Raw genomic sequence first — 27,067 nt, forward strand, 5'->3', positions numbered from 1 at the left:
GCAGACCTGCCCCGTTGGAGTCGGGCGACACGAAGATGGTAGGTACCGCTTCTTTCATTTCGGTGGTAGGCCCTCCGGGTCGTTCGGACGCGCGTCTCCGTAGGTGAAATTTTGTGACTGTGCGGCCTGCGGCGCGTCAGCAGTGTCGTGCTCCGAAGGCGGTGTACAGGGCGGCCTAGTTTATGCGTACAGCTGTGGACGATAAAATGTTTCCGACGCTTACTGTTCAGTGTAAAATGTGGCTTTGTTGTTTAGGGTTTAGGCTTCGCCTAATTTCGCTGATCCAATATTTTGGTGTTCTTTTTCCGTTTATTTATAAATCCTCGAACAGGCGCATTGTTTGCTATCGCAATATGGTTTTAATAAACTCGGCAAAAAAATTGAAGGAACTGTAAAATTTCCAAAATTTTTTAGTGATTTTTGAAAGGAAAAAAAGAAGCATCTTGAAGTTTGAAGATTCTAGTTTTGAAATGTTGATAAATTTTTTTTTGAGTACCACTCGGCGCAATCAAAAGAAATAATGCAAGGCAAAAATTTTATAATTTTGTTTTTTTTTTCAAAACTGCAAATGGGCTCAGAAAATTTTTTTCTAGCTTAATTAATGCTATTAATAGTTGAAGTTTTTTTTTTTTGGAAAACCTTCTGGACATTGAAGAAAACAAAATCCAATTGTTTCCAGCACGATTCGGCTTTTCCGTCCTATTGCTTCTGTTCATCAACTTTTAATTAAATTAAAATTAAAATTGATGACCCAAACCAGATTTTGACCCCGATTCATACCGTTTTTTGAGACAAATTTCTAATTAATTTTTGTGCAGTCTGTAATCACTTAAAGAACAGTTTTTTTCAAAACTACCCTTTTTGTTCTCTGAAAAAAAAAAAATGGTCATAATTTTTTTTATCATCAATTTAAACGTTATTTGCGGTAAAAATGTGAAAAAACCTCAAACATTTTTTTCCCTTTTTAATCATAATTAAGTGTTTAAGCTCAACCTTACTCCAACATTTCGATGAAAAATGGTCGTATCGAAATTTAAAAAAAATGGAAATTGAAGCTGAATAAACAAGCTATCCGGTCCGTGTAATGGCTTAGCTGAAAAAAAATTTCCAAGTCCGTGGAAAATAATAAAAAAAAAATTGCAAAATTTTTTTGTCACGCTATTTCTTAGAATTGTATATAGCTCCTAAAAAATGTTTACCAAAAGATCTAAAAACAAGAATCTTAGAGCTTCAAAATGTTTTACGACCATTTTTCACCTAAATACAGTCTGTCAAAAATCACGGAAAAATTTCGGTTATTCACTTGACCCTTTAATTTTTTGCGTTGGTGTATTTGTAAAGTAGTCGTCGATTTTCCAAAACAGCAGAAGAAGTATTTTTTGCACTTTTTCAAATTGCTGAGTATAAAAAATTGTTTTTTCTCAGACATACCAAGAGGCCCTTGAAAAGGATTTATTCGGGTTTTTAAAACTCAAATTCCGTTCGTTGTACGATCATTAATTCGTGAAATATCGATGATAAAAAAGGTGACTTTTCACTCAGAAACCGATATATCAATGAGAAATAATCATACAGAAATTAAAAAAAAAACAAATTGGAGCTGATGAAACAGGCTAAATGACCCTGGCATTGATAAAAGCAGAAAAAAATTTTCTGAGCCCATGTGCAACTGAAAAAAAAAAAATTGGAAAATTCTTGCCTTGCAGTATTTCTTTTGATTGCGCCGATATTGATGCTCAAAATCTTATATCCATTATTTTTTAATTTGTCGGTTTTACCATTGTACAGAAATGGATCTCTTCATTAAATAAAAATTGATATTGATAAAATGGTTATTTTTTGTCCATTTTACAATGAAAAAAGTGCTCCTCAGTCTGTCTCTAATTAGACAATGTCGGATTCCAAATTAAAGTATATACTAAATTATAAATCTTAACCGTAGAAAATATAATTTTATTTATAAGCGTAATTTGTCAAATATAATTGAATATAAAACCCAGTAAACACACCTGCTCCTTACATAACAGAGCGTCATCAGGATCCCGATTTAAATTTTATTGTCTTTTATTGTCCACGGCTGTAAAAGTGCCTTTCATTTTTTTCCTACCGAATAATTATGGAATTGTACAGGTTGCAGCTAAAATAACAGCCTGTATCTCAAAAACGAAGATGTACTTGTTGAACCAATTATGATGATGATTCAGATGGCAGTTCATGGCTTACTGTGATTTTTTTGAGACCAATTTCTGAGAATGTCACTTTAGGGACTTTTGTATTAAAAATATGTCTACTTAACTTTAATTAGCATCACTTAATATCCCAGTATCTTAATGAAAAGAATTACGTCGTTAATTTAAATTACATCAATTTATATTGCAGAATATTTTTTTTGTTTAAATTTAATAAGCTTGTGCTTTAATTTAAAAATCTGTAAGACAATAGAAATGTCTGTGGATGAAAAATTAGACAGTTAGTGACACTGATGTGGTAAATAGGAGAGTATGTTTATAAATTATTATTATGTTATATTATAAACGGATCTTATTTATAATCAGCAATGTTTTTAATCTGATACGGAACCTTAATAAAATTAAAATTTTAAGCTCGTATAAAAAATACTCTACATTCGACTATTTACTTTAAAAATCCCTAAAGTAGTTTCCTAATAAATCTCTTGAAAAAAAATACACAGTGGCCCATAATTATATGTAGCAAAGTACACTGTAATACTAGCCTGGAAAATTATGAAAATTTTCTCAATAAAATGTTGCTCCTTTGGGCGTATTTACAAAAGGACGGCCCTGCTTTCTAAAATACAATTTGAAATTTGCAGAATAAGAACTACTGCTTAAATTATAAAATAATCAATGGCGTAGATATAGGGGCAGTGTCATTTTTATAAATACAAAATTATAAGTTCAAGGTTTTTTTAATAATCTGGTTCAATTTTTTCGAAATAAATCTTTTATTAAAAATATTGCAATTACTAGAAATTTATGAAAGGTTCCGTTTGCAAATAAAAAAACCCGTTATTTCGAAAAATTGTACAAATTGTCTAAAAAACCCTGATTTATAACTTTTTATTTATAAAAATGATAGGTATGCTCCCAAATCTACGCTACTGATTTATGTTTTCGATAATACTAATAAATGTGTACTAATTGCAAGTGTCTCTAAAATTGTACACTATAATCAAAATGTACAATAGGTTTTTCTGTCAAGAAAAGGCAATTATTTCTAAAAAAAGGTTATACGAAATAAACCTAATAATTTCATATTTATAAAAATGATGATTTTATTAAAAAATTAGAAATTTATTTTTGACCTTTGACATCCGTAAATAGGATGACCAAAATTTTATTGAAACATTTTTCATAGTTTTCTATGCAAATTACTGCAGTAAATTGTGCGCCTTACAATTATGAACTACCCTGTATATAAACAAGAAAAATCCGTGAATGGTATCCTTGTTCATAATGAGCTACACCTGTATATAATTATATAGTTTTTAATTTGTAACAGAATCTACAATTAAAATTTGTCCAAGGAATTTAGTTCCACCCTGTATACAGTGCGTCTGTTACAAAGTTGGCCATATTTAAGGGTAACTTTCTTGGGTGAATAAATAAATAGATTTAGTTATTTTATATTAGTACAATTTTGCCTCCTTAAAAAGTTAAAAGTTCTAAAAAAATCGTTTATTAATTTTTTAAACTCTAATTTTTCTTAAATATTTCAGTAAATCTCAAAATGGGACAGTTTCAGGGAAGTCAAATATGAATGTAAGCTATTCCTTCTTCTGTTTTTTGATATATTTTTTTAATAGGAATTTTTTCGTGTCTCTTGTGAAAATATGTTAGTTTATCATGTTTTAAGAGCCCCCTCAAAAAATCAGCTCAAAAAAAATTGTTTAGAGGTCGCTCAAGATTTAAAAAAATTTCCAAAATCGTCAAAAATTGGTGAACAAAAGAATAGAAATAAATCACGAGACACTTAAAAAATTTCTGGAGGCAAAATTTACTACCGCAATAAATGTATCAAATATTTATAATTTTTTAATTTTAAAATTTAAGTGTCTCGTGATTTATTTCTATTCTTTTGTTCGTCAAATTCAATAAAAAAAATTATTAGTTCGTTGATATTTATTTTTAGAGGTCGCTCGAAAACATTTTAGGTACACTACTTTGAGTTAAAATAATTATGAGTGACCTTTAGAAATTAAAATATCGATTTGAAATGTTCAGAATCGAGATTTTTTTCAACCCAGAAAATGATAAAATAACGAGAAAAAAAATTTTTTTTAAATTCAATTTTTGACGATTTTAGAAATTTTTAAAAATCTTGAGCGACCTTTAAACAAATTTTTTGAGCTGATTTTTTGAGGGGTCTCTTAAAACATGATATTTTCTCAAGAGACACGAAAAAAATATCGTTTTTTTTGGGACACCTTATAACATAGGTGTCGTTTGAAACGCCAAAGAATATTCTTGATGCAAGTAGTTAAAATGCCTATTTTCGGAGAAAAATAAATAATTAAATTTCATTAATTTATTAAATTTATCATTTTTGTTCGGTGATTCATCGTAATTGAGGAAAACGAGGTAACATATAGTGGGAGTGTGGCAACGGGAATGGTTCTAATAATATTTTTATGTGTAATAATCGAACATTCTTATATAATCGATTAAAGGTTAAACATTAAACAGGTGTGGTGTGAAATCATCAATTAAATAAATATTTTAGAAAATATTTATAAAATTCAAATTTTCCTCAGTTAAAAAAATAATAAACAAACATATTTACATAAATTGTAGAGGTCGAGCTGTTAATGGTATAAGGATTCCTCACACTCAAAAGTGTATTTAAAAGGATATCTCATTTAAGGACATTCCGTTGCGTCTTTTCGTTAAAATAGACGAGGAGATTGACACGTGTGACACTGACGGTGATGTCAATATCAAATATTTCTTCAAATCCCCATAAATTTACATTATTTGAATTTAAATATGTTGATTTGCTTCCCGATCTAACTGTAGACAATTAGAAACCAGAAATATGTGCATGAAATACTGAAGAATTTCCGCATTATAATAATTGTACAATTAGATTTATAGTCTGCTTATATTCCAGTTGAATAACAATAGTTCTAATCAATATTTAATTAATTTTAGGGAATAATAAACACAAAGATTGGTAGATGGTTTGTGGAAGAAAGTGATAATAATCCAAATCATGCACTTTAATAACAAACTTTTTGTCTGTCTCCATACGGTTGTTTAATTTTTTCTGCTACTAAACTTATAACTATTTCTATAACCCGAAATCTTCCACATCTTTCTCCATCTAAACGACTGTTGATTTCCATCACACAATGCCACATTTAGCGACCGATTTCACGGTCTTCCAAACTCCATTTGCATATAATAAGGCAATTTCGTCAAGTTACTGCAAAACGGAATGTTAACATATCTCTTTCATAAGCGTTTGCTGAAATCCAAGAAACTTGTATATCCTTATCTGCATACTGGACGGCAATTTAGGATTATATAATAGGATGCTTCTAATATTTCTTGTATCTCGCTCTACAAGTCATTTCTACAGTCCTTTTTTTGGATCTTTCAATAGAATTTCGATTATTTACAGAGATAAGTATTATTAAGTCATTCTCTGAAGATGAAATGTTGCACACCGAAACATTTATGAGCCATGCATACTAGTATTAATTGATTGTTTTTCTACACATCAGCAGCTTACTTGATGTACATTACAGCGATGTGTTTTTTTTTGTATTTCTTGTGAAAGATTTTTGGTTGAACAAAACTATTTTCATAAAAATAGCCTTTCAATGATCCTTTTCGGGCAATAATTTATCTCATAAATTTTTGGCACTTGGCAAAATTCCCAATAAATAAAGAAATAACGAAAGCTCAAAATCGAAATAAAATAATATTTTATAATTATTGCATTTAAGGAATATTAATATTCATATATTTTGACCGCAAAATACCTGACATTTAAAAATAATCTTAATTTGCATTGTAAATTAATCGATACCGTACTATATCATTCACAGAATAAGCAATTAAAAGTTTTCTGTGACATTTACGCTAATACTGCTGATATATGTTGAAGATGTTCGTCTAGAAAGGGAAAGTTTGTTATTTGAAGTCCGAGAATAGAAATACAAACAATAGATAAAATTGATTTATTTGCGTTTGTACCCAATTATCAAGTTTTTAAATATATAGGGTGACCCAAAGAACGTAACACCTTCTACCCCTTGAAAGTTTTAAAGTATCTTAGCATATGTAAACTAGCAGGTTCACCCCGTTGTTGTGCCGAAAAAAGAACTATACATCGTCCCATTTCACTGTTTCCACCAATTCTGGATTTTATCGAACACGATTTCCAAACTGTACAATTTTTAATTGCGTCTTTATTTGTTATACACAGTTGGCGGATTGTGGAGGGTCTCTGTAGACCGAATACGATGCGCGGCCTGCTTTGCGCGTCTTACGATTTCCGCTTATCTGAATTTGCTGGTTTACATACGCTGTTGTATCTTCTTATATTCCACTTAGCAGAAAAGTAGAAACTAAAGTGTTATTTGTTTTCTTACGTAAGAGGTGACATAATTATTTGACTGAACCTCGTCGTCCTACGGTATGGTAATTTAAAACCGTAGAGATGACCAAATTCGAGAATATCATATAAACAATATACAGGGTGTCCCCGAATGGGCACACTCTTGTAAACTTTTTTATTGTTGATTTTTCGAGAAAAAGTTATTCTTGATAAAAAGTTTTGCTTAGCTTGGGAAGCCATGGGCAGTAATCAAATATGCAATAAAACATACAGGGCGTCCAAAAAACGTCAAAATGTGAAATTTATTTAAGCTATGCGCCTTTAATTTTTGTTTTTGTTAAAAACTTTATTTAACAAAGTTGTTCGAGAACTCAGGAAATACAGGGTTTAGTCAAATAAGAAGAATAATCACATTTTGCAAATAAGAAGACGCGATTTTTAACTATCTTACCAAAAGCAGACAGAAATTGTAAAAAGTAATACATATAAATTTTTCTAATCTTTTTCTAAATTCCTTGTACTCAGACGAGATCATTTCCTCGTTTATGGTGGCAACAGCTTCCTGAATTTTTTGTTTAAGTAAATCAATGTTATCGTCAAAATCGTTTGAATACACTTTTTGCTTTAGGTGTCCCCATAAGAAATAATCTAACGGGGATAAGTCGGGTGGCCGTACAGGCCAAAGTATTGGTCCATAGTGTCCGATCCACTTGTTCGGGAAGTAACGCCAAGCCAGTTTCTCACTAGAAGTGTGGATTGTGCAGGGCATCCGTTTTGCTGAAATAATAGTTTTTTTCTGAACTCTAAATTTTCGCTATCTAATTCTGCCAAAACAAAATTATTGAGAATTTTCAAATACGAATTTTGATTCAGATTTTCTTTCAAAAAGTAAGGACCAATTATTTGATGATACGTTATGCCACACCAGACATTTACATTTTTAAATTTTTGACTGTTAGTTATCAATCGGAAATTTGCATTGTCTTTAACCCAGTATCTACAATTTTCAGAGGAAACCACGCCATTAGTTGTGAATGTTGATTTTACAGAAAATAAAATACACATTGTGATGAAAGAATCTGTTTTCAATTAGTTTCTCGCCCATTACTATGCAAAAGTCCAAACGACGACCATCATATCAAGTAAATATGCATGGTAATTATATGGTATGTAATATGGTTAAAATTTACGGCGTCTTTTTATTTGGAAAATTTGATTATTTTGCATTTTTGACCAAACCCCGTATTTGAGCATTTCTTGAGTTCTTTAACAACTTTGTTAAATACAGTTTTTAACCAAAACAAAAATTAAAGGAACTTTGCGTAAGAAAAATTTCAAACTTTGAAATATTTTGGACGCCCTATATGTTTTATTATATATTTGATTACTGTTCAATGCTTCCCAAGATAAGCAAAACTTTTTATCAAGAATAACTTTTTCTAGAAAAATCAACAATAAAAAAGTTTACAAGAGTGCGGTACCCCGTCGGGGGACACACTGTATATATTTATTACGACGAGTCAAATCAAGACGTAGCTCCAAGCAAGGAAGCGAAGTTAATTTGAATCCGACAAAACGACGTATGAATTATTTATTTTCTCGAATACATCGATTATTACACATTCCCTTGAAAGAAAACGAATATACCTGTAAATTTGGCCTTTTTTACCATTTTTCACTATTATTTCGGCCAACTGTACTGTGCAATGTTTTCTGTACGTAACGAGGTAAATATTAATTGTTACACAATCATCAAATATCATTTATTTACAAACGTGGACAACATAACTTCGGATAAACATAAATTTCACATACAATTAACATAATGTGATGCCAATATTTTAAGAAATCCAATTTTCGAGTGACCTTTCGGCGTGTCAAATTGAGAAACGAATTAGCCAGGAGAGATTCGAATACGTTAAGGCGTTGCACAATGTGTTTATAGAAAATCTGATGTCCGTCGATTGCCTGAGTGTATGATTTATTGTGTGTTTCTACATAAATACTTACGGAATAGATGGACAATAGTTCGACTCTAATGTAGAAATAAGTTATCTACACATTTGTGTGATGCGACTGGTTTGTTCTGTATATACGTATATAGGTACCAAAATTTTTTGTATTCATTTAAGAAAACGTTGGTTGTGGTGAGGCTAATGTTAAATTTTTATTTTATTTAAATTTAGGAATATTCCTTTATATCGTTATAAACATGCAATGTTTCTCTTTGTATAGATGAAACCAATGATTTCACGAATTGGAGTGAGGTGCACCAATCAGAAATAAAATATAAACACAAAAAACAAAAATAACAAAACAACAAAAAAGAAAAAATGAAAAACAACAGAAAAAAAAACAAAAACAATTTCAAACATCATCAGAATCGTCAAAAACATAAAATAGTATCCTAATATTATTTATTTTGCATTTTTCTTATATTAATTTGACAGCTGACAGATCAAAATGCATTTTTGACATTGGAATCAGCATCAGACCCCCCCCCCAGAACGTATAAAATGGTGTCTTAATATTATTGAGCAGTATTTCCCACCTATTGACAGTTATTTTGACTGTTGGCAGTTGCCAGAATACCTTTTTGACAACGAAATCGTAATCAGCAGTCCCAGAAAAATGAGTGTCGTTGTTTAGATTTTATGATCACGAAGCAGAATTGCATAGAACAATTTTTTTTTCAGGTCAGTTTTTTCTTGTCTTTTGTAAAAAAAGAAAAAATTGTGAAAGTGGTGTTTGGGTATCACCATCGAATGGCAAAATTTACCCTTATAAGGTTCAAAATATATAAAATAATAGTCTTAGAACGAAGAAAAAGGTGGTGCATGTATGTACCCAACAAAGGGATAATTGATGCACTGGTAAAGAAAGTCAAGTTTCATAAAACATCTCCATTTTCTCAAAATCTCTACGGACAAATAAAACATGGCAAAAAACAAAATGCTGTTTCAGATATTCTTAACAAATCATATGTTAAGTCGTTCTTAAACCACCCTAGCTCATTCTTTATTAAAGACAATAAGGAACCATACTGTACATTGTAGTCATTGTCTAGCAAATGTGAAATAAATGTGTTTTAACAAACATTTAAACATTAGTTAACAGTAACTTCACTGCGTGGTTTATTTCTTCTTGCTTTGTGAGCGTTCATTTTTAATTTTTTTGCTGTTACATCAAAAAGGTTAATGCAATCAATAATATTAGAAATTTATTGAGACCTTCACACATCGCTATAGTTCAACACGGTGCTAAAATTACCACTAATTGGAGAACTAGAGTGTGGAGCATCACTCCAAAATCAATGATGCAAACAACTTTTTTTATATTGTCACACACAATGGAAGCGTTAAAATATGTTTTTTACAAGCTATGTATGTATATGGAAATTCTATACCTTTGTGGTCGATTGCAACACATTTTTAATGACAATAATAATTTTTCAGAGTGTTTGTGTATGTCATCGAAAGGTCAATAGAGTAAACCTCCGGGTAAACGTATTATAAGGATTTTATTAACTCTTTTATTAGAATTTATCGGCGTTTAAGAAGGAGAAAGGCCTTATTGCTTCACATCTAAAAATTCTGATAATTATAATTCGAATATGCAAATCGATGTTCTGGGGATTATGGAAATATTGTTTGTTTACCAAAAAAACACCGGACTTGGCATTTATTTTTTTCGTTACTAAACCAAAAGGTTAAGAAGGTGTTATAGGAAAGGTTTTTTAATTTCGTTATATGGTGACAAGGTTTAAAAGTAAAAGACCTGATTATAATAAGATAATATTTACATTTCGTGGAGTAACCTTTAATAGGTAATCTGGTAGCCTTTATTATAATGATAATAAATTGGTTTTATATAATTTTATTTCTTAATTATGCCTTTGAACTTTTCAGTTCATGGGAAATGTTAAATTGTTAAAAAAACAGGAAATATATAAATTTTTTTCGACATAATTAATGACATAATAATAATACTCACAAAATTCTTCGATTTGTAGTAACTGCCAGACGTAAAGCACATTATTTGCGGTATATCTTCAGTTGGTCTGGATCTTCAAGTCACAAAACATCTCGGAGTATGAGTCTTGGAATCGGCGTGTGTCATTTTAATGCTAAACTAAAACTCAAAAATTACATAAGATATAAATAAAAAAACACTACACCAGATTGTGTTCAAAATGTCTTCCGTCGGACCTTTCACAACTTGCAATCTTCTAATGAAATTAAAATTAATAATAATAATAATAATCTGATTTATTCCCAGAGACAATATGTACAATTGTACAAGGATGTGTCAAAGAAATCCTAAAAACTAATACGACAAGCCATAAAATGCACATACAAGTAAAAAAAGAAGTCAAAATACACAATTTCATCCAAAATATTCATTCAAGCTATATGGACATAGTTCCAATAAGAAAAATTTCAGTCGTTTTTTAAACAGACATAAGGTATTACAGTCTTTTATGTCACCTGGTAACTTGTTAAAAATCTTAAGGCCCAAACAGCTTGGTGAATTTTTAGTGACATTTAATTTCCTAAAAGGTATATAAAAATCATGTCGGTGGCGGGTACTAACCTGACGAGAGTCGATATTATTAATAAATTTAGTTTTATTTTTGAATATATTCACAGTTAATTCAAATATATATAAACCCGGTAATGTTAAAATACGGTAATTCTTAAATAAATTCCTACACGAACACAAACGACCAACATTTGCAATGCATCTTAATATCTTTTTTTGACATAAAAATATATCATTAGTCATAGTAGACCCACCCCAAAAACAGATGCCATTAACACTACGTAGCTTGTCCACTGAATTTCGGATTTCTCTGCCAATATTAAATACTCTTATGCAATTCCTCTACAGAGTTAATTTATGTCGAGTAGACCAAATTCTTCATATGGCCCCACAGATAAAAGTCTAAGGGATTGAGGTCTGGGGACCTCGGTGGCCAACTAATAGGAGCGTCTTGACCTCTACCAATCCATCTCTGTGGAAAATTGTTATGAAGCCGTTGCCTTACAGCTAAAGTATAATGCGTGAGAGTTCCATCGTGCATATACGATCTTAGTTGGAGAGGTATATCTTGCAGCAATTAAAATAAATGGGTCTCTAAAAAGTTCAAGACTGCTGTCCACCTCGATGTCTTGGCAGTATAAAGGGCCCTATTAAATATCCTCCTAAACGTTAACTGCCAAATTGTGTTAATAGCGTCCAGCCATTAAAGCATGTGGGTTTTTATCTGCCCATTGATGCATATTATGGTGATTAAAAACACCATTCCTTGTGAATAAAGCTTCGTCATTAAATAATATTTTTGCAGTTTTTTAAATATAGCACGAAAACCAAGCAAAATTTCGGTATAGTTCATAGGAAAAATTTTGTAGAGAATTGAATTTCTCATCGAAATGGCTTATTTAAAAAATGTAAAAGGAACATTTTATGCAAAAAATAGTTAACAATTTTATAGTTTTTTTGATTTTTTTTACATTTTTAATAAAATAATTTAGTAAAAACTTGGAATTTAAGTACAATAAAGTTTATTAATAATATATATATATATACAGTGTGTCCACGGATGGAGTTGACAAGAGGAGAAACTATTTTGTTTTTGACTTTATCGAAAAATGTCACTGTTTATTAAAAGTCTCGAAAAAATGAGACTGTCATACAAACATCTTAGATTAGACATACAGGGTGCTCATAAATTAAAAAAACACGAAAATACTCAAGAGAAATCATTATTTATTATTTTACACAACATTTTTATAAAACAAATCTGTTTATAACCTCAAATAATGTCCTAATATAAATTTTAAAATAAAAATTCTAATTCTGACTTTTACTGTATATGTAACAGGGTGTACCGACATTCATGCAACAAAATTTGGTCACAGCCTATACAGGGTGGGCCATTAGTGTGAGAAAGTAAAATAACTCCCTTGTTACTCATAACATAATAGAGAAAAATGTTTATATAAAAGAAAAAAAGAACCAAGAAACCTAAACTACAAAATTAATTTGATACATACAGGGTGATGAGTAAAAACGGGACACGTCAAATATTACATTTTTTAAATGGAACACCATGTATATTTTTAAATATATGAATTTACGAGAAAATTCTATATATGGCAATATAAACAGTTTATCATTTTAGTGCGGGGTTGCCAAGTTATGTAGAAAATTCTTCGAATTTTGGAAAAAACTTGACCTCGAAGAAGTTGTATTAACTTTCAACTACTAACACTTGGAGCAAAAATATTTTATAGAGTTATAGGCAAATGTTAGGCAAATACTCCTATATTAGCTAAGACCGATATTTTATACAGGGCATTTTTTATAATAGGATCATTTTAAGAAAGTTCAAACTTGATTTTCTAAAATTTTTCAAATGGAACACCCTGTATTTTATTGTTCTATTTTATTCACATATCGGTCCTCTTCAACTTTTATTTAGCATGTTCTATATCTAAAATTGTTAGTTTTTATGATATAGCAACATTTCTGAAAAAACTTATTTTTTTTTTATTTTATAAAATACAAATAAATATTAACTAATAAAATTAACTCAAAATGGAATGATAAATTATGAACCGACAAGTTGACACAATGTGACAGTTTTTTCCAAAAGCCACTTCGTGCGACAAAAATTAATGAAAATTAATTTTTTCCAGAAATGTTATATCTTAAAAACTAACGACTTTAGGTGTAGAACATACTTAATAAAAGTTGAAGTAGACTCATATGTGAATAAAATAGAACAATAAAATACAGGGTGTTCCATTTGAAAAATTTTAGAAAATCAAGTTTGAACTTTCTTAAAATGATCGTATTATAAAAAATGCCCTGTATAAAATATCGATATTAGCTAATATATGAGTCTTTGCCTAACATTTGCCTATAACTCTGTTAAATATTTTCGCTCCAAGTGTTAGTAGTTGAAAGTTAATACAACTTCTTCGAGGTTAAGTTTTTTCCAAAATTCGAAGAATTTTTTACATAACTTGGCAACCCCGCACTAAAATGTTGGACTATTTATATTGTCTTATATAGAATTTTCTCAGAAATCCATATGTTTAAAAATATATAGGGTGTCTCATTTAAAAAATGAAATATTTGGCGTATCCCGCTTTTTCTCATCGCCCTGTGTATTTCAAATTAATTTTCTCTTTTAGGTTTTTTGATCCTGTACAACTTTTATATAAACTTGTTTTCTGTATTATGAATAACAAGGGAATTATTTTACTTTCTAACGCTAATGGCCCACCCTGTACGTAGCTGTAATTCTCATTTCTATTAGCGAAGTACGAGTAATTCCACGTGCGTCGTTGTGTCCGAGAATAATCGACTACATTTTAATTTCAACTAATACATATTCTAATATAATATAACATATTAATAACATACGTTTTCCAGTTGTTACCTTCCGTGTTCAGCTAGATCGTGACATTTTCCTTGTAAAGTTTATTAGCATTTAAACGGCGGTACCTGCAGGTCTGTTTCATAACTCCATAGTGGAGACGTTAACAAAGATCCAATCTTCTCCTCATATTCATTACCGTCTTTCTAGGTCAATACGGCGCACGAGGTATACGCTTCTGCTATTTTTATTCTACCTTGTATATTTATAGAGAACTGTTACGTAACGTAAATTTTCAGTACGACGTCAACTCGTGTCTTCCGTTGCTTGGGCAAAAATGGGCAGATACTGAAAACGTGCGAAGTATGAATTATTCAAAAGGACGCGTCCCCTTAACGATTCGATTAGATTCGAGTAGCACGACAATAATCAGATGGTTGTCAAGGTTACCGAAGTGATAGTCTGCAAGAAAGATAAATATTGTGAGTGTTATGTCATACCGCGTGTCCCATTTAACACGGAGTCTTCTATAGCTCTGGTGGCGCCAATAATACGAAAGTGTTTCAAATAGAAGCTGTACCCCAAACCAACTTCTTTACATTGGCTATTATAAACTAGTCACAGGAATTAAAGGATAAAAAAAATCTATAACACAGGACAATGAGGGTCAAGAAGCAGACACACTAATATGCATTCCCGAAGGATTTTGGTGCGCTGAATCCGAATCTAGCCGCAGAATTACTCTATCACTTAAGGATTTTGAGAGATCATAATCTAAAAGTGCAAAAAAACACTGTTTTTCGTCATATTTGAGGTTATGTAGTAATGCCATCTATTCTTTTTCAAAGAAATACATATAATTTAAAAGTACAAGGCTCCCACTTTCGAATGCCGTTGAATTTGCTCAAATATCGTTTTTTTTTTCGTTGAGATATCACATGTGCGAAATGTGCGAAAATCTACTAAGGATCCTTTAGACGTCAAACAGTTGATTGCAGTTCAGGAACTTCATACTCAGAAATTTTCAATACATACGAACTCAAACTCACAAACTCCAAATCCACAAACCCACAAACCCCAAACCCACAATCCCTAAATCCACAAGCCCCAATCCCACAAAACCCGAACCTACAAATTCCAAGCTTACAAACCCCAAGCCCACGAACTCCAAACCCACAAACCGTATGAATATGAACTTTCTGAACTGCAATCAACTGTTTGACGTCTAAGGGATCCTTAGTAGATTTTCGCATATTAAGAAACTGAGATACTTAAAAATTTCAACATGTGATATCTCAACGAAAAAAAAAATATTTGAGCAAACTCAACGGCATTCGAGGGAGGGAGCCTTGTACTTTTAGATTCAATGTGTTAGTTTTTTGAAAAATAATAGATGGCGTTACTACATAACCTCAAATATGACGAAAAACAGTGTTTTTTGCACTTTTAGGTTAGGAATTTTTGTCGTTGAGCACCTTTGACCTTTGACCAGAAATCATAAGAAATGCAGCGGAAAAAAAAATTCAAAATTTTTGCTTCCTTTTCAAAAGGTCCACGGGCTGCAATAAATTATTTTTTGGCAATCCCACCTGTCAATCCTTTTATTTTGATTCATCCTTTTTAATTTTAGTTGTTCAAGAGCTTTGTATGATGATTTGTCACTGAGTTATCGTCCATCAAAGTAAAAATGAGTAGGGTTTTGAGAACTTCTAAGTTTCTATGAGACGTTCTTATAATTTTTTAATAAAAAAATTCGCTGGAACAAACTTGATGGTTATGTATTTAGATTTTCTTTAAAATTGATATAACAACAAATAATGAATAGACTAAGGATATTTTCTATTTTTTAGTCTCAAATTATCCCAAAGAAATTAATCTGTTTAATAAAATGTATAGCAATATAAAATAATTTTTATTTTATACCTAATAAATCTGCTATAACTAATTTGGCTATATTTGGCTGTATATGGATTTGAGTAGGGAATCTTGCTACAATTTTTCAGATTATATCTAACAAATAGACATCAATGTGTATTATATGATGGTTATAAGTAGAGCTCGGGGTTTTCGTCGGCTAGTCATAGGCGTGTTCGTCGTTAACAAATAAATAAACAGGTAGATATAAATAAAAAAAAATAAATTGGGAACTTAACAACCAAAAATACGTTTTTACCCCTTGGTAAAGATGCGCTGTAACGAAAGGCCGACTCTAGTTATAAGGCATTAACATATCCAACGTCGTCGGGAGTTCCGCAGGAATCTAATCTCGGCCCTTTATTGTTTCTATTATTTATTAACGATCTTTGTGTTAAGCTACAGTGTGAATCGTTAGTGTTCGCTGACGACTTAAAATTTTTAAATCAGTATTCTCATTAAATGATTGTCTACAAGTTCAACAAGAGCTTGGCAAAGTTAATAATTGGTTTACATTGAACAGGGTTGATAAGTGCTAAAGAATATCGTATTCAGGACATAGTACATTAATTATAATTACAATATATAAGAGTTATATTCTGAAAATAACTCATTTTTGATTCCAAATTCTTTCTGTTACTGCCATTTATTGATATTGATGTTGAGTCTTTCTTTTCCGAGTATTTTTTTGCTATATTTTGGTCAGATGCAGTAACATTATCATATCAATTATATTAGAGATTTTTCCGTTTTACCCAGAAACGTATATCGGGTCTATTATGTGCGATTGTTTTGTCACTACGTCCTCATTAAAAGGAAATAGTGGTATGCAAAAAACACTGAGACCCAGTCCAATTCCAGATACCAACTGAATAGCGTATTGCTGGACAGCTTAGTACCTCGCGTTATCCGCCGCGCCGTAGTCACATTGCTCGATATGAATTTTATCGAATTTTAAATTTATTACAACGCTAATTATTTTTTAGAATTAAGCATAAAGAAGTTCAAAAAAGTTATAAACATTGTATTTTATGGTATTCTATGCACTCAGTTATGTCAATGTTCTTTAATTAATCGAACTTTTGTACAAGTTGGAGCTTTTGATAATTTTTTTCTCGGAAATGGTGGAGTTTAGGACCCATGTCATATAAGGTTTTTTTGTTTATTTTAATGTGTTCTATCGTCTGTTAAAATTAAATTTCTAACACCCTGTAGTGTCTTCCATGAAGCGGTTTTGAAGATCAATTTATTTTCATCACTTATCTATTGAACTGAAAACGAAAGACTTCTTGTGTGGATAAGTTTAGAGTTTAATTTGCACTACAGTCCTTGTAATTGGTGTTCTTTATTTAGGAAATTGAATCTTAGGTGCGATTTCTCATTCTATTAATTGTGTTTTTTTAAGTCTGGCTATTATTGCAACTACATATGTATTTTATGCAAAGATGAATCATGACCATATAATAAGACAAAACATTATGACGTCGTCTCTATTTAAGCTTTTCCAATGCGAAAATAAAGAAAATAGTCGCTCTTCTAACGTTAAAATGTGAATTATAGCATCATGGTGCCACGTCGTCTGATGCACAGCTAAACATCTCTTGTCCAACGACATTTTCGTAGCGGTACGCTGATAATCCTATCCCCCGGTTTTACAAAGCTGCTGTAAGATAATTATGCTCGCAATAAAGCAATTTATGTAAACCTCGGCGTCTGTAACTGGAGTCACGTGGGTCATGGGAACAGTGCAAGCTGAAATGTTATGCCGATAAACCGCTGCGACGATTAGGAAATAATTATGTAGGTATACCTGATGGTTGGCGCTCCCTCTTTGATATCAAATGTAATTTTCTAGGCGTTCTTCTTGCTAGTTATTGTTATTGTGCTCAATTTAAGTCATGACGATTGCACAGAGCGGTACTGTTGAGATTTTCTGCGTCGTAACGCCTGAAACTCCTGAAAAACTGAATGTATTTATTTAGTTCAACGGGATAATGTCTCACTTACGGGATAAAGTGAAACAACCTAAATTAAAAAAATAAAAAAGACATGGAACATTATGCGTAAAGACATTAGTATTGTAGGATAAAATAGCGATAAAAATATAAAAACGAGACAAAACTATAACTAATAAAATATATAATAACGTATAAGATGTAATGAGATTTATACAATATTTGCTCAATAAACAATTTTTTCTGCATTTTTTATACTGTCAGTAATTGGAAATGATTTGGTATAAGAGAGGACGCTTTCAGTTTTATACGAGGTATAGGTAATTGTTCTGCAGAGTGAAACTTAGAATTCATTTTAGAAACATGATATAAAGTGTTTAAAACTAACGAAATTGCATGTAAATTACATATTTTTGATAAACAAAGACTTAAAATCAAAACAAGAAAGCAATAATTCTTGAAATGTACCTGGAGAAAAATAAATTCCATAATGAATGAGACATATATCAGCCTTTAGGTATCTTCGTTGTACTTTTATCTAGTTGAATATTACGATTTAACCACACTTACTAAAAGTTGACGCTTAAAATGTACAATGTGTCAAAGTGAAAATTTTGTTGCTGGATATTGCATAAAGTTTGGGAATCGAAAGTTCTTTGAGGCTATGAATTCAAATCCAATCATAATTTTGCTGTTACTATATCACCAAGACTATAATCTAAAACGACCAATAGAAGATTTCACTTAGTGATCATCATTCAGACTTTCAGTTAGATCATTAATAAAAATGCCAAATAAGAGTGGCCCCAGAATTGACTGTTGTGGAACCCATGAATATTGATCAAAATCTGATTGGAAGATGCGACACTGTACAAACTGGTATACAAGGTGCCCCGAAATTCATGCAACAAAATTTGGTCATAGATTCTCAAGACAAATTTAGGGGACCAATATTTTTTCTTTTTGCCAACTGGCCCCCACTTTCGGAGTTACAGCCCCCTGAAATCTGCCCCTAAGAAGTCTTTTTTTTTTATCTCAAAACCATGTTATACGAGAATCACTAAATTTGGTACACAGGGGTTTTATGACATGTGGAATCTCACAGTGCTACGCTTTTTTGCGAGAAACCCCCTTCAGACACTTTTTCATGGGCCCCCTTATCTTTGAAACCAGAAAATTTTTTTCGCAAATTTGATTTTTTTTAATTATTATTTAGCTTAAAAATTTAGAAACTTCTTTGTCTCTTGATATTTGTTTCGTAAATCGCAATGTTTTTGAGGAAAATGGGGAATCACGATATGCATTCGATCACATTTTGACATTTTTCTCGAAAACATTGCGTTTTACGAAAAAAGTATAAAGGGACAAAAAGTTACTAAATTTAATGGTTTTCTAGTGGACTGATTATTTTTAAGAAATTTAAATATGCGACAACATTTTTTGGCTCTCTAGACAAGGGGGCCCACGAAAAATTTTCTTAAGGGGGTTCCCCGCCAAAAAACGTTGCACCATCAGATTCCACATGTAATAAAACCCATGTGTACCAAATTTAGTGATTCTCGTACAACAGGGTTCTGAGATATAAAAACAAGATTATATTTAGGAGCGGACTTCAGGGGGCAGTAACTCCGAAAGAGGGGGCCACTTGGCAAAAATAAAAAATACGGGTCCCCTAAATTTGTCCTAAGAATCTGTGACCAAATTTTGTTGCATGAATTTCGGGACACCCTGTATATACATAAATTCGTTACTGAAATAAAACTTAAAGGATTATTATTTATCTGTATACACCATTATCACTAATAAAAAATGGAACTGAGATAGAACTAGATATTGATTTAACATGAAAATACTATTTTTTAAGATTTGATTTGATCTCGTCAACAGAATTTAAATAGTTTTTGAAAGCCAAAAATATGCACAATTTTACTTTAGTTTTTTTTTAAACAGTTGTAATCATAAATGTTATTTGTAGGTCTATATTGATACCACAACTTATTCTTTAATTCGAATTTATTAATAATGTTTATTTAGGATAAAATATACTAAATACAAATATGTTCTTTTGTCATCAAGGTTGAGGTGAAGGTCTAAAGGAAAAATTTGAATGAAAGGTCGCAAAAAATAATCTACATAATGTTTGTAAGGTTTCGCATAAATTCAGATGTATTCCTAAGAGAAAGATTTGTTTTNAATCAAAACAAGAAAGCAATAATTCTTGAAATGTACCTGGAGAAAAATAAACTCCATAATGAATTAGACATATATCAGCCTTTAGGTATCTTCGTTGCACTTTTATCAAGTTGAATATTATGATTTAACCAAACTTACCTTGGTCTAAAAGTTAAAATGTACAATGTGTCAAAGTGAAAATTTCATTTTCATTATCTTCAAATAACCTTTACAAAATTGGATATTGCACAAAGTTTGGGAATCGGAAGTTCTTTGAGGCTATGAATTCAAATCCAATCATAATTTTGCTGTTACTATATCTGGCCCTTTGATATCTTGTCACCAAGACTATAATCTAAAACGACCAATAGAAGATTTCACTTAGTGATCGTCATTAAGACTTTCAGTTAGATCATTAATAAAAATACCAAATAAGAGTGGTCCCAGAATTGACTCTTGTGGAACCCAAGAATATTGATCAAATTTATCTGATTGGAAGATGCGACACTGTACAAACTGGTATACTTACATATGTTACTGAAATAAAACTTAAAGGATTATTTATCTGTATACACCATTATCACTAATAAAAATGGACCTGAGATAGAACTAGATCTTGATTTAACATGAAACTACAATTTTTTAAGATTTGATTTGATCTTGTCAACAGAATTTAAATAGTTTTTGAAAGCCAAAAATATGCACAATTTTACTTTAGTTTTTTTTTAAACAGTTGTAATCATAAATGTTATTTGTAGGTCTATATTGATACCACAACTTATTCTTTAATTCGAATTTATTAATAATGTTTATTTAGGATAAAATATACTAAATACAAATATGTTCTTTTGTCATCAAGGTTGAGGTGAAGGTCTAAAGGAAAAATTTGAATGAAAGGTCGCAAAAAATAATCTACATAATGTTTGTAAGGTTTCGCATAAATTCAGATGTATTCCTAAGAGAAAGATTTGTTTTGCTTGTTATTGTTTGGATTTTACTAAAATGATGTTTTTTATGTCCGGCTGAAAAAAATACGATTAGTCATATTTTTTATTAATTATTGGAATGAATTATACGAGTACAGAATATTCCTCACTTTCCCTTAGGATACGAAATGTCAAGGTTGTCATTTGGCTTCTTTTTTGGAATGTGAATCTTCAAGAATTATGCAGAAAATAATGAATTTAAAATAATTTAATTGTGTATATATTTAATATTTTGACAGGTTCTCGAAACAGTTTGAGGATGTAGCTTTATAATTTGTTTATTATGCAAATGCTTTAAATTTTTTAACTTAAAAAGGAAGTGAACGTAAGCATTATCGCATACAAACGATTCTTGTTTTATTAATCGACTTATTTATTCAATGAAATTAAATCGAATTTTTTTAAAGAAAAAAGCAGTTAGAAATTTTTGGACTTTTTTATTACTTTTCTAATTATTACTTGTCAGTTCATCCAATATTTTTTTCCATGCAAGTACAATAAGTACATCATATTTTACACAAAGCAATAAATAAATTCGCCCTATTTTTATTCATTCATATTCTAAAATATGGCGAATGCGCTGGTTAAACGGACAAATATACTTGTAGCATTTTTTAATAACCCATAAACATTATCTTTAACAGTTTTTATACAAAGAGATCATTTTTTATATTCTATAGACTAGTCAACTCGTTTAGCCTAGTTTTTACATTTTTAATTTGGTTAAAACAAAATATTTTCCCTAATTTTGCAGAGACTCCTCTTTCTACTTTGCTACTTAGTGCCTCTGGTGCTAAGTTCAGTCAATCAACATACATTTGACCCATGTTCAAGCAGGGACACACTACTAGAATGTTTTGGAATAAGACCATCTGGGCCTCTTCGGTCAAAAAGACAACAGGGATATATTTATGACGTACCATTAATTCCCTTTGAAGATGTAACCAGAACTAGGTACGTTGAGTTAATAACTGAAATAATTGATAATGAGTGTATTTAAATTATTCCATTATTTCGGATCGTTATTTCTAAATGAACGATTTTTTTAATGTTGGTAAGAATTTTGCTAGTTTTTATTTTTAAACTTCGAAAACGCCTTATTGAAAACTAAAATAATCCATCTAGCACATGACACACATGACTTTATAATATACTTATTTAACTGACTGTGTTATTTTTCTGTAGTTACACACCACCGCCGACGACACGGCCTCCACCATTAAGAACTCCACCTCCAACAATAAGAACACCTCCTCCAACAGTAAAAACGCCACCCACTGGATACACATACCCAACTCCATCAATACCATTTACACTTCCAACGCCATCAAGAACACCACCAACACTACCACCAATAAGAACGCCACCACCAACACTTCCACCAATAAGGACACCTCCGCCAACGTTTCCACCAATAAGGACACCTCCGCCAACGCTTCCACCAATAAGGACACCTCCGCCAACGCTTCCACCAATAAGGACACCTCCGCCAACGCTTCCACCAATACGGACACCTCCGCCAACACTTCCACCAATAAGGACACCTCCGCCAACACTTCCACCAATACGGACACCTCCCCCAACGCTTCCACCAATAAGGACACCTCCGCCAACGATTCCAAGCCGACCACCTACAAGATATACCCCCACGATTCCAACAGTAAAAACTCCACCTACTGGATACACATATCCAACTCCTTCTGTTACATTTACATATCCAACACCACCAAGAACGTATCCTACATATAGCACATTTCCTTCAACGATATCAACAATAAGGACACCGCCTCCAACATTTCCAACAATAAGAACACCGCCTCCAACGATTCCCACTATAAGAACTCCACCGCCCACTAGATACACGTATTCAACACCTCCATTTACATTTACTTATCCGACCCCACCAAAAACATATCCCACTTCTCCGTCGATAAGAACACCTCCCCCAACGTTCCCAACAATAAGAACACCACCTCCAACAATAAGGACGCCTCCTCCAACAATAAGAACGCCTCCTCCCACAATAAGAACGCCACCACCGACAATAAGAACACCACCTCCAACGATAAGGACGCCTCCTCCAACGATAAGAACGCCACCTCCAACCGTAAGGACACCACCTCCAACTGGATACACGTATTCAACTCCATCAATTCCATTTACATATCCAACACCACCTAAAACTTATCCCACTTCACCACCAATAAGAACTCCACCTCCAACGTTTCCAACTATAAGAACACCTCCACCAACACGTCCGCCAATAAGAACACCACCTCCAACGGTTCCTACCATAAGAACACCTCCGCCTACACGTCCACCGGTAAGAACACCACCTCCAACAGTTCCTACCATAAGAACCCCTCCGCCAACGCGTCCACCAATAAGAACACCTCCGCCAACGCGTCCACCAATACGAACACCACCTCCAACGGTTCCTACTATAAGAACACCTCCACCAACACGTCCACCAATAAGGACACCACCTCCAACAATTCCAACTAGGAGAACACCTCCACCAACATTGAGAACCCCTCCACCTACTAGATACACGTATTCAACTCCCTCAATTCCATTTACCTACCCAACACCTCCAAAAACTTATCCCACTACACCATCAATAAGAACACCTCCTCCAACGTTTCCAACTATAAGAACACCGCCTCCCACAGTTCCAACAATAAGAACACCCCCTCCAACGGTTCCCACTATAAGAACACCACCGCCCACTAGATACACGTATTCAACGCCTCCATTTACATTTACATACCCGACTCCACCGAAAACTTATCCCACTTCTCCGTCGATAAGAACACCTCCTCCAACGTTCCCGACAATAAGAACACCTCCTCCAACGTTTCCGACAATAAGAACACCTCCCCAAACGTTCCCGACAATAAGAACACCACCAACGACGTTCCCAACAATACGAACACCTCCACCAACAATAAGAACGCCACCACCTACTAGATATACTTATCCTACCCCCTCTGTTACATTTACATACTCGACGCCGCCAAAAACGTATCCTACTCCCCCTCCAACGATTCCAACTCTAAGAACACCTCCTCCGACATTCCCAACAATAAGAACACCTCCACCAACATTCCCCACAATAAGAACACATCCACCAACATTCCCAACAATAAGAACACCTCCACCAACATTCCCCACAATAAGAACACCTCCACCAACATTCCCAACAATAAGAACACCTCCACCAACATTCCCCACAATAAGAACACCTCCACCAACATTCCCAACAATAAGAACACCTCCACCAACATTCCCGACAATAAGAACACCTCCACCAACGTTCCCAACAATAAGAACACCACCGCCAACGTTCCCAACAATACGAACACCTCCACCAACAATAAGAACGCCACCACCTACTAGATATACCTATCCTACCCCTGTTACATTTACATACCCGACACCGCCAAAAACGTATCCTACTCCCCCTCCAACGATTCCAACTCTAAGAACACCTCCTCCAACGTTCCCAACTTTAACTAGCTCACGTACTTATTTACCTCCGGTATCCACTACCCCTAGAACTCCACCTCCATTTACATTCACCACACCGCGTACACCACCTCCCGTTACTTATACAACACCAAGACCACCGCCAGTTACATATACCACCCCTCGAACTTTCCCCCCAATTAGTTTCACAACACCAAGAACTACTCCGTTTACATTCACAACACCTCGAACACCACCTCCCGCTACTTATACAACTCCAAGGCCACCGCCAGTTACATATACTACCCCTCGAACTTTCCCCCCAATTAGTTTCACAACACCAAGAACTACTCCATTTACATTCACAACACCTCGAACACCACCTCCCATTACTTATACAACACCAAGACCACCGCCAGTTACATATACCACCCCTCGAACTTTCCCCCCAATTAGTTTCACAACACCTCGAACACCACCTCCCGTTACTTACACAACCCCCAGACCTACACCGCCACCAGTAACTTACACCACTCCTCGAACTCCACCCCCAATTAGTTACACAACGCCTAGAACCACGCCGTTCACTTTCACTACCCCTCGAACGACACCCCCAACGCTGCGAACTCAGCCACCATACCTACCACCCAAAACACCCCCACCGCCAGTTTTTACCACTCGATACACACCTCCACCCCCTACATATACGTCTCGTTTAACAACACCACCACCTCCGCCTCCAGTGTACACTACACGTGTAACAAGACCACCACCACCACCTCCAGTTTATACTACTAAATATACTCCTCCGCCTCCAGTATACACCACTCGTGTAACAAGGCCACCACCACCTCCAGTTTATACTACTAGGTACACACCTCCACCCCCAGTATATACCACTCGTGTAACTACACCACCACCTCCACCTCCAGTTTATACTACTAGATACACACCTCCACCCCCAGTATATACCACTCGTGTAACTACACCACCACCTCCACCTCCAGTTTATACTACTAGGTACACACCTCCACCCCCAGTATATACTACTCGTTTAACTACACCACCACCTCCACCTCCAGTGTATACTACCCGTGTAACAAGACCACCTCCCCCACCACCAGTGTTTACCACAAGCTACACCACTCCTCCTCCAGTATACACAACTCGTTTGACCCCACCACCTCCCACAAGACCTCCAGTTATAACAACTAGATATACACCCCCACCAACTGTAAGTTACACGACGCCATCTACCACGAGGTACACCCCTCCCCCTACACCACCACCAACTCGTACTACCCTCTCGGATAGAACGTATTTACCACCCAAGAGCCCAGGTTACTTCTATCCGAAACCTTCCATACAATTTCTTATTTAAGTATTTATATGCCATCTGTGAGCGAATGTAATTATTAACTGCCAAGTTAGCAATGTGATTTACATGTATAGGTTTGTAAATACCTCGATCTTAGATTTTTTATTATTGTTTTAAATTTATTTTTTTTTTAATAATTTGTATAGGAGGATATCAGGTGTCGTGTATAATTTTAATATAGGAAAATTAGTGGATATCAGAACGTATTGCATGAGAAAATATTTTTTTATTGATGAAAGTCATGTTAAATTGTATTTTATATGATTGTATACAAAATGACAAATAGTGTTTTCATTTAAAAGCATGCGCTGAAATTAAATTAATGTACAAAATTATAACCTAATTTTCTACCTCTACTTTCACTATGTGATAGTAAAAAAAATTTGTAAATTTGTATAAGATAGCCTGATCACTTGAATAAAAAAAATAACCCATTTTTATACAAAATTAGGGAACAATTATCTTTTTGAAACAAAAATTGGTATATTGGCAAAACTGAATAGGTATCTATTTTGTATAGTAACTTGCTATACTAATTATAGAATATGTAAATATTTTTAGTGACAAAAAATAATAAAATGGTAAATTATTTTGTTAGTTTTTCAGTTTTCCCATTACCCATAAAATAAAAAAAATTGAATCTACTTTTCGATCTAGTAGGTATAAGTTTTGAGAACGTGACGTCACAACAGTGGTCTGGTAGAAAACGAATGCATAAATCAATAAATAAATTTATGAAACTAATATGTACAACAATATACCTACCTAAGCAAAGGATTATAAACATCAGTAATATTGACAAATAAATCGTAATTCATATGGTATAATCACTGACACATTATTGACGATTCTAATGTAAAATTCGCGCATTAGATCCCCGCCATTTTATATACAGCTTTTCTATTTTTTTTTAGCTAATTACCTTTATCAAAAAAATATTATTTGGGAAAATAGAGATTTAGAAAAATTATTTAATTAGAATTAACTTTACATAGAATGTCACAATTTTGCATAAAATTTAATAGTTTGTTCACATTTTATCGGCTTTCATTAAGTACAAACTACCTGCGCCAGAGGGCAGGGTTCTTGGTTTGAATTGTTTGAATTGGAATTATCCCTCTAATTAATTTTCGTTCTTTGTCACTTTCGGCGCCATCTAGAACTTAGTGAAATAATTACAATTTTATTTACTCATTCAATGGAACACCTCTAATACAGCTTC

At 33.0% G+C, this 27,067-nt stretch overlaps 1 protein-coding gene across 1 annotated transcript; it reads left to right on the plus strand.

Moving 5' to 3' along the window:
• Nucleotides 1-26,424, plus strand: LOC108907219 (proline-rich extensin-like protein EPR1). Its single transcript, XM_023455563.1, has 3 exons — nucleotides 1-38; nucleotides 21,754-21,953; nucleotides 22,185-26,424. Exons 1-3 carry the CDS (start codon nucleotides 36-38, stop codon nucleotides 25,846-25,848), a joined length of 3,867 nt encoding a protein of 1,288 aa, XP_023311331.1. The 5' UTR covers nucleotides 1-35; the 3' UTR covers nucleotides 25,849-26,424.
• Nucleotides 26,425-27,067: the final 643 nt, after the last annotated feature.

This window comes from Anoplophora glabripennis, unplaced genomic scaffold (genome assembly GCF_000390285.2).
Source record: "Anoplophora glabripennis isolate ALB-LARVAE unplaced genomic scaffold, Agla_2.0 scaffold249, whole genome shotgun sequence".
NCBI lineage: Eukaryota > Metazoa > Arthropoda > Insecta > Coleoptera > Cerambycidae > Anoplophora > Anoplophora glabripennis.

Bases quoted from the DNA above. Each gene is read 5' to 3' on its own strand.
- LOC108907219 (XM_023455563.1), top strand. The intron at 21,954-22,184 runs GTACGTTGAGTT...ATTTTTCTGTAG, and splicing joins GAAGATGTAACCAGAACTAG to TTACACACCACCGCCGACGA.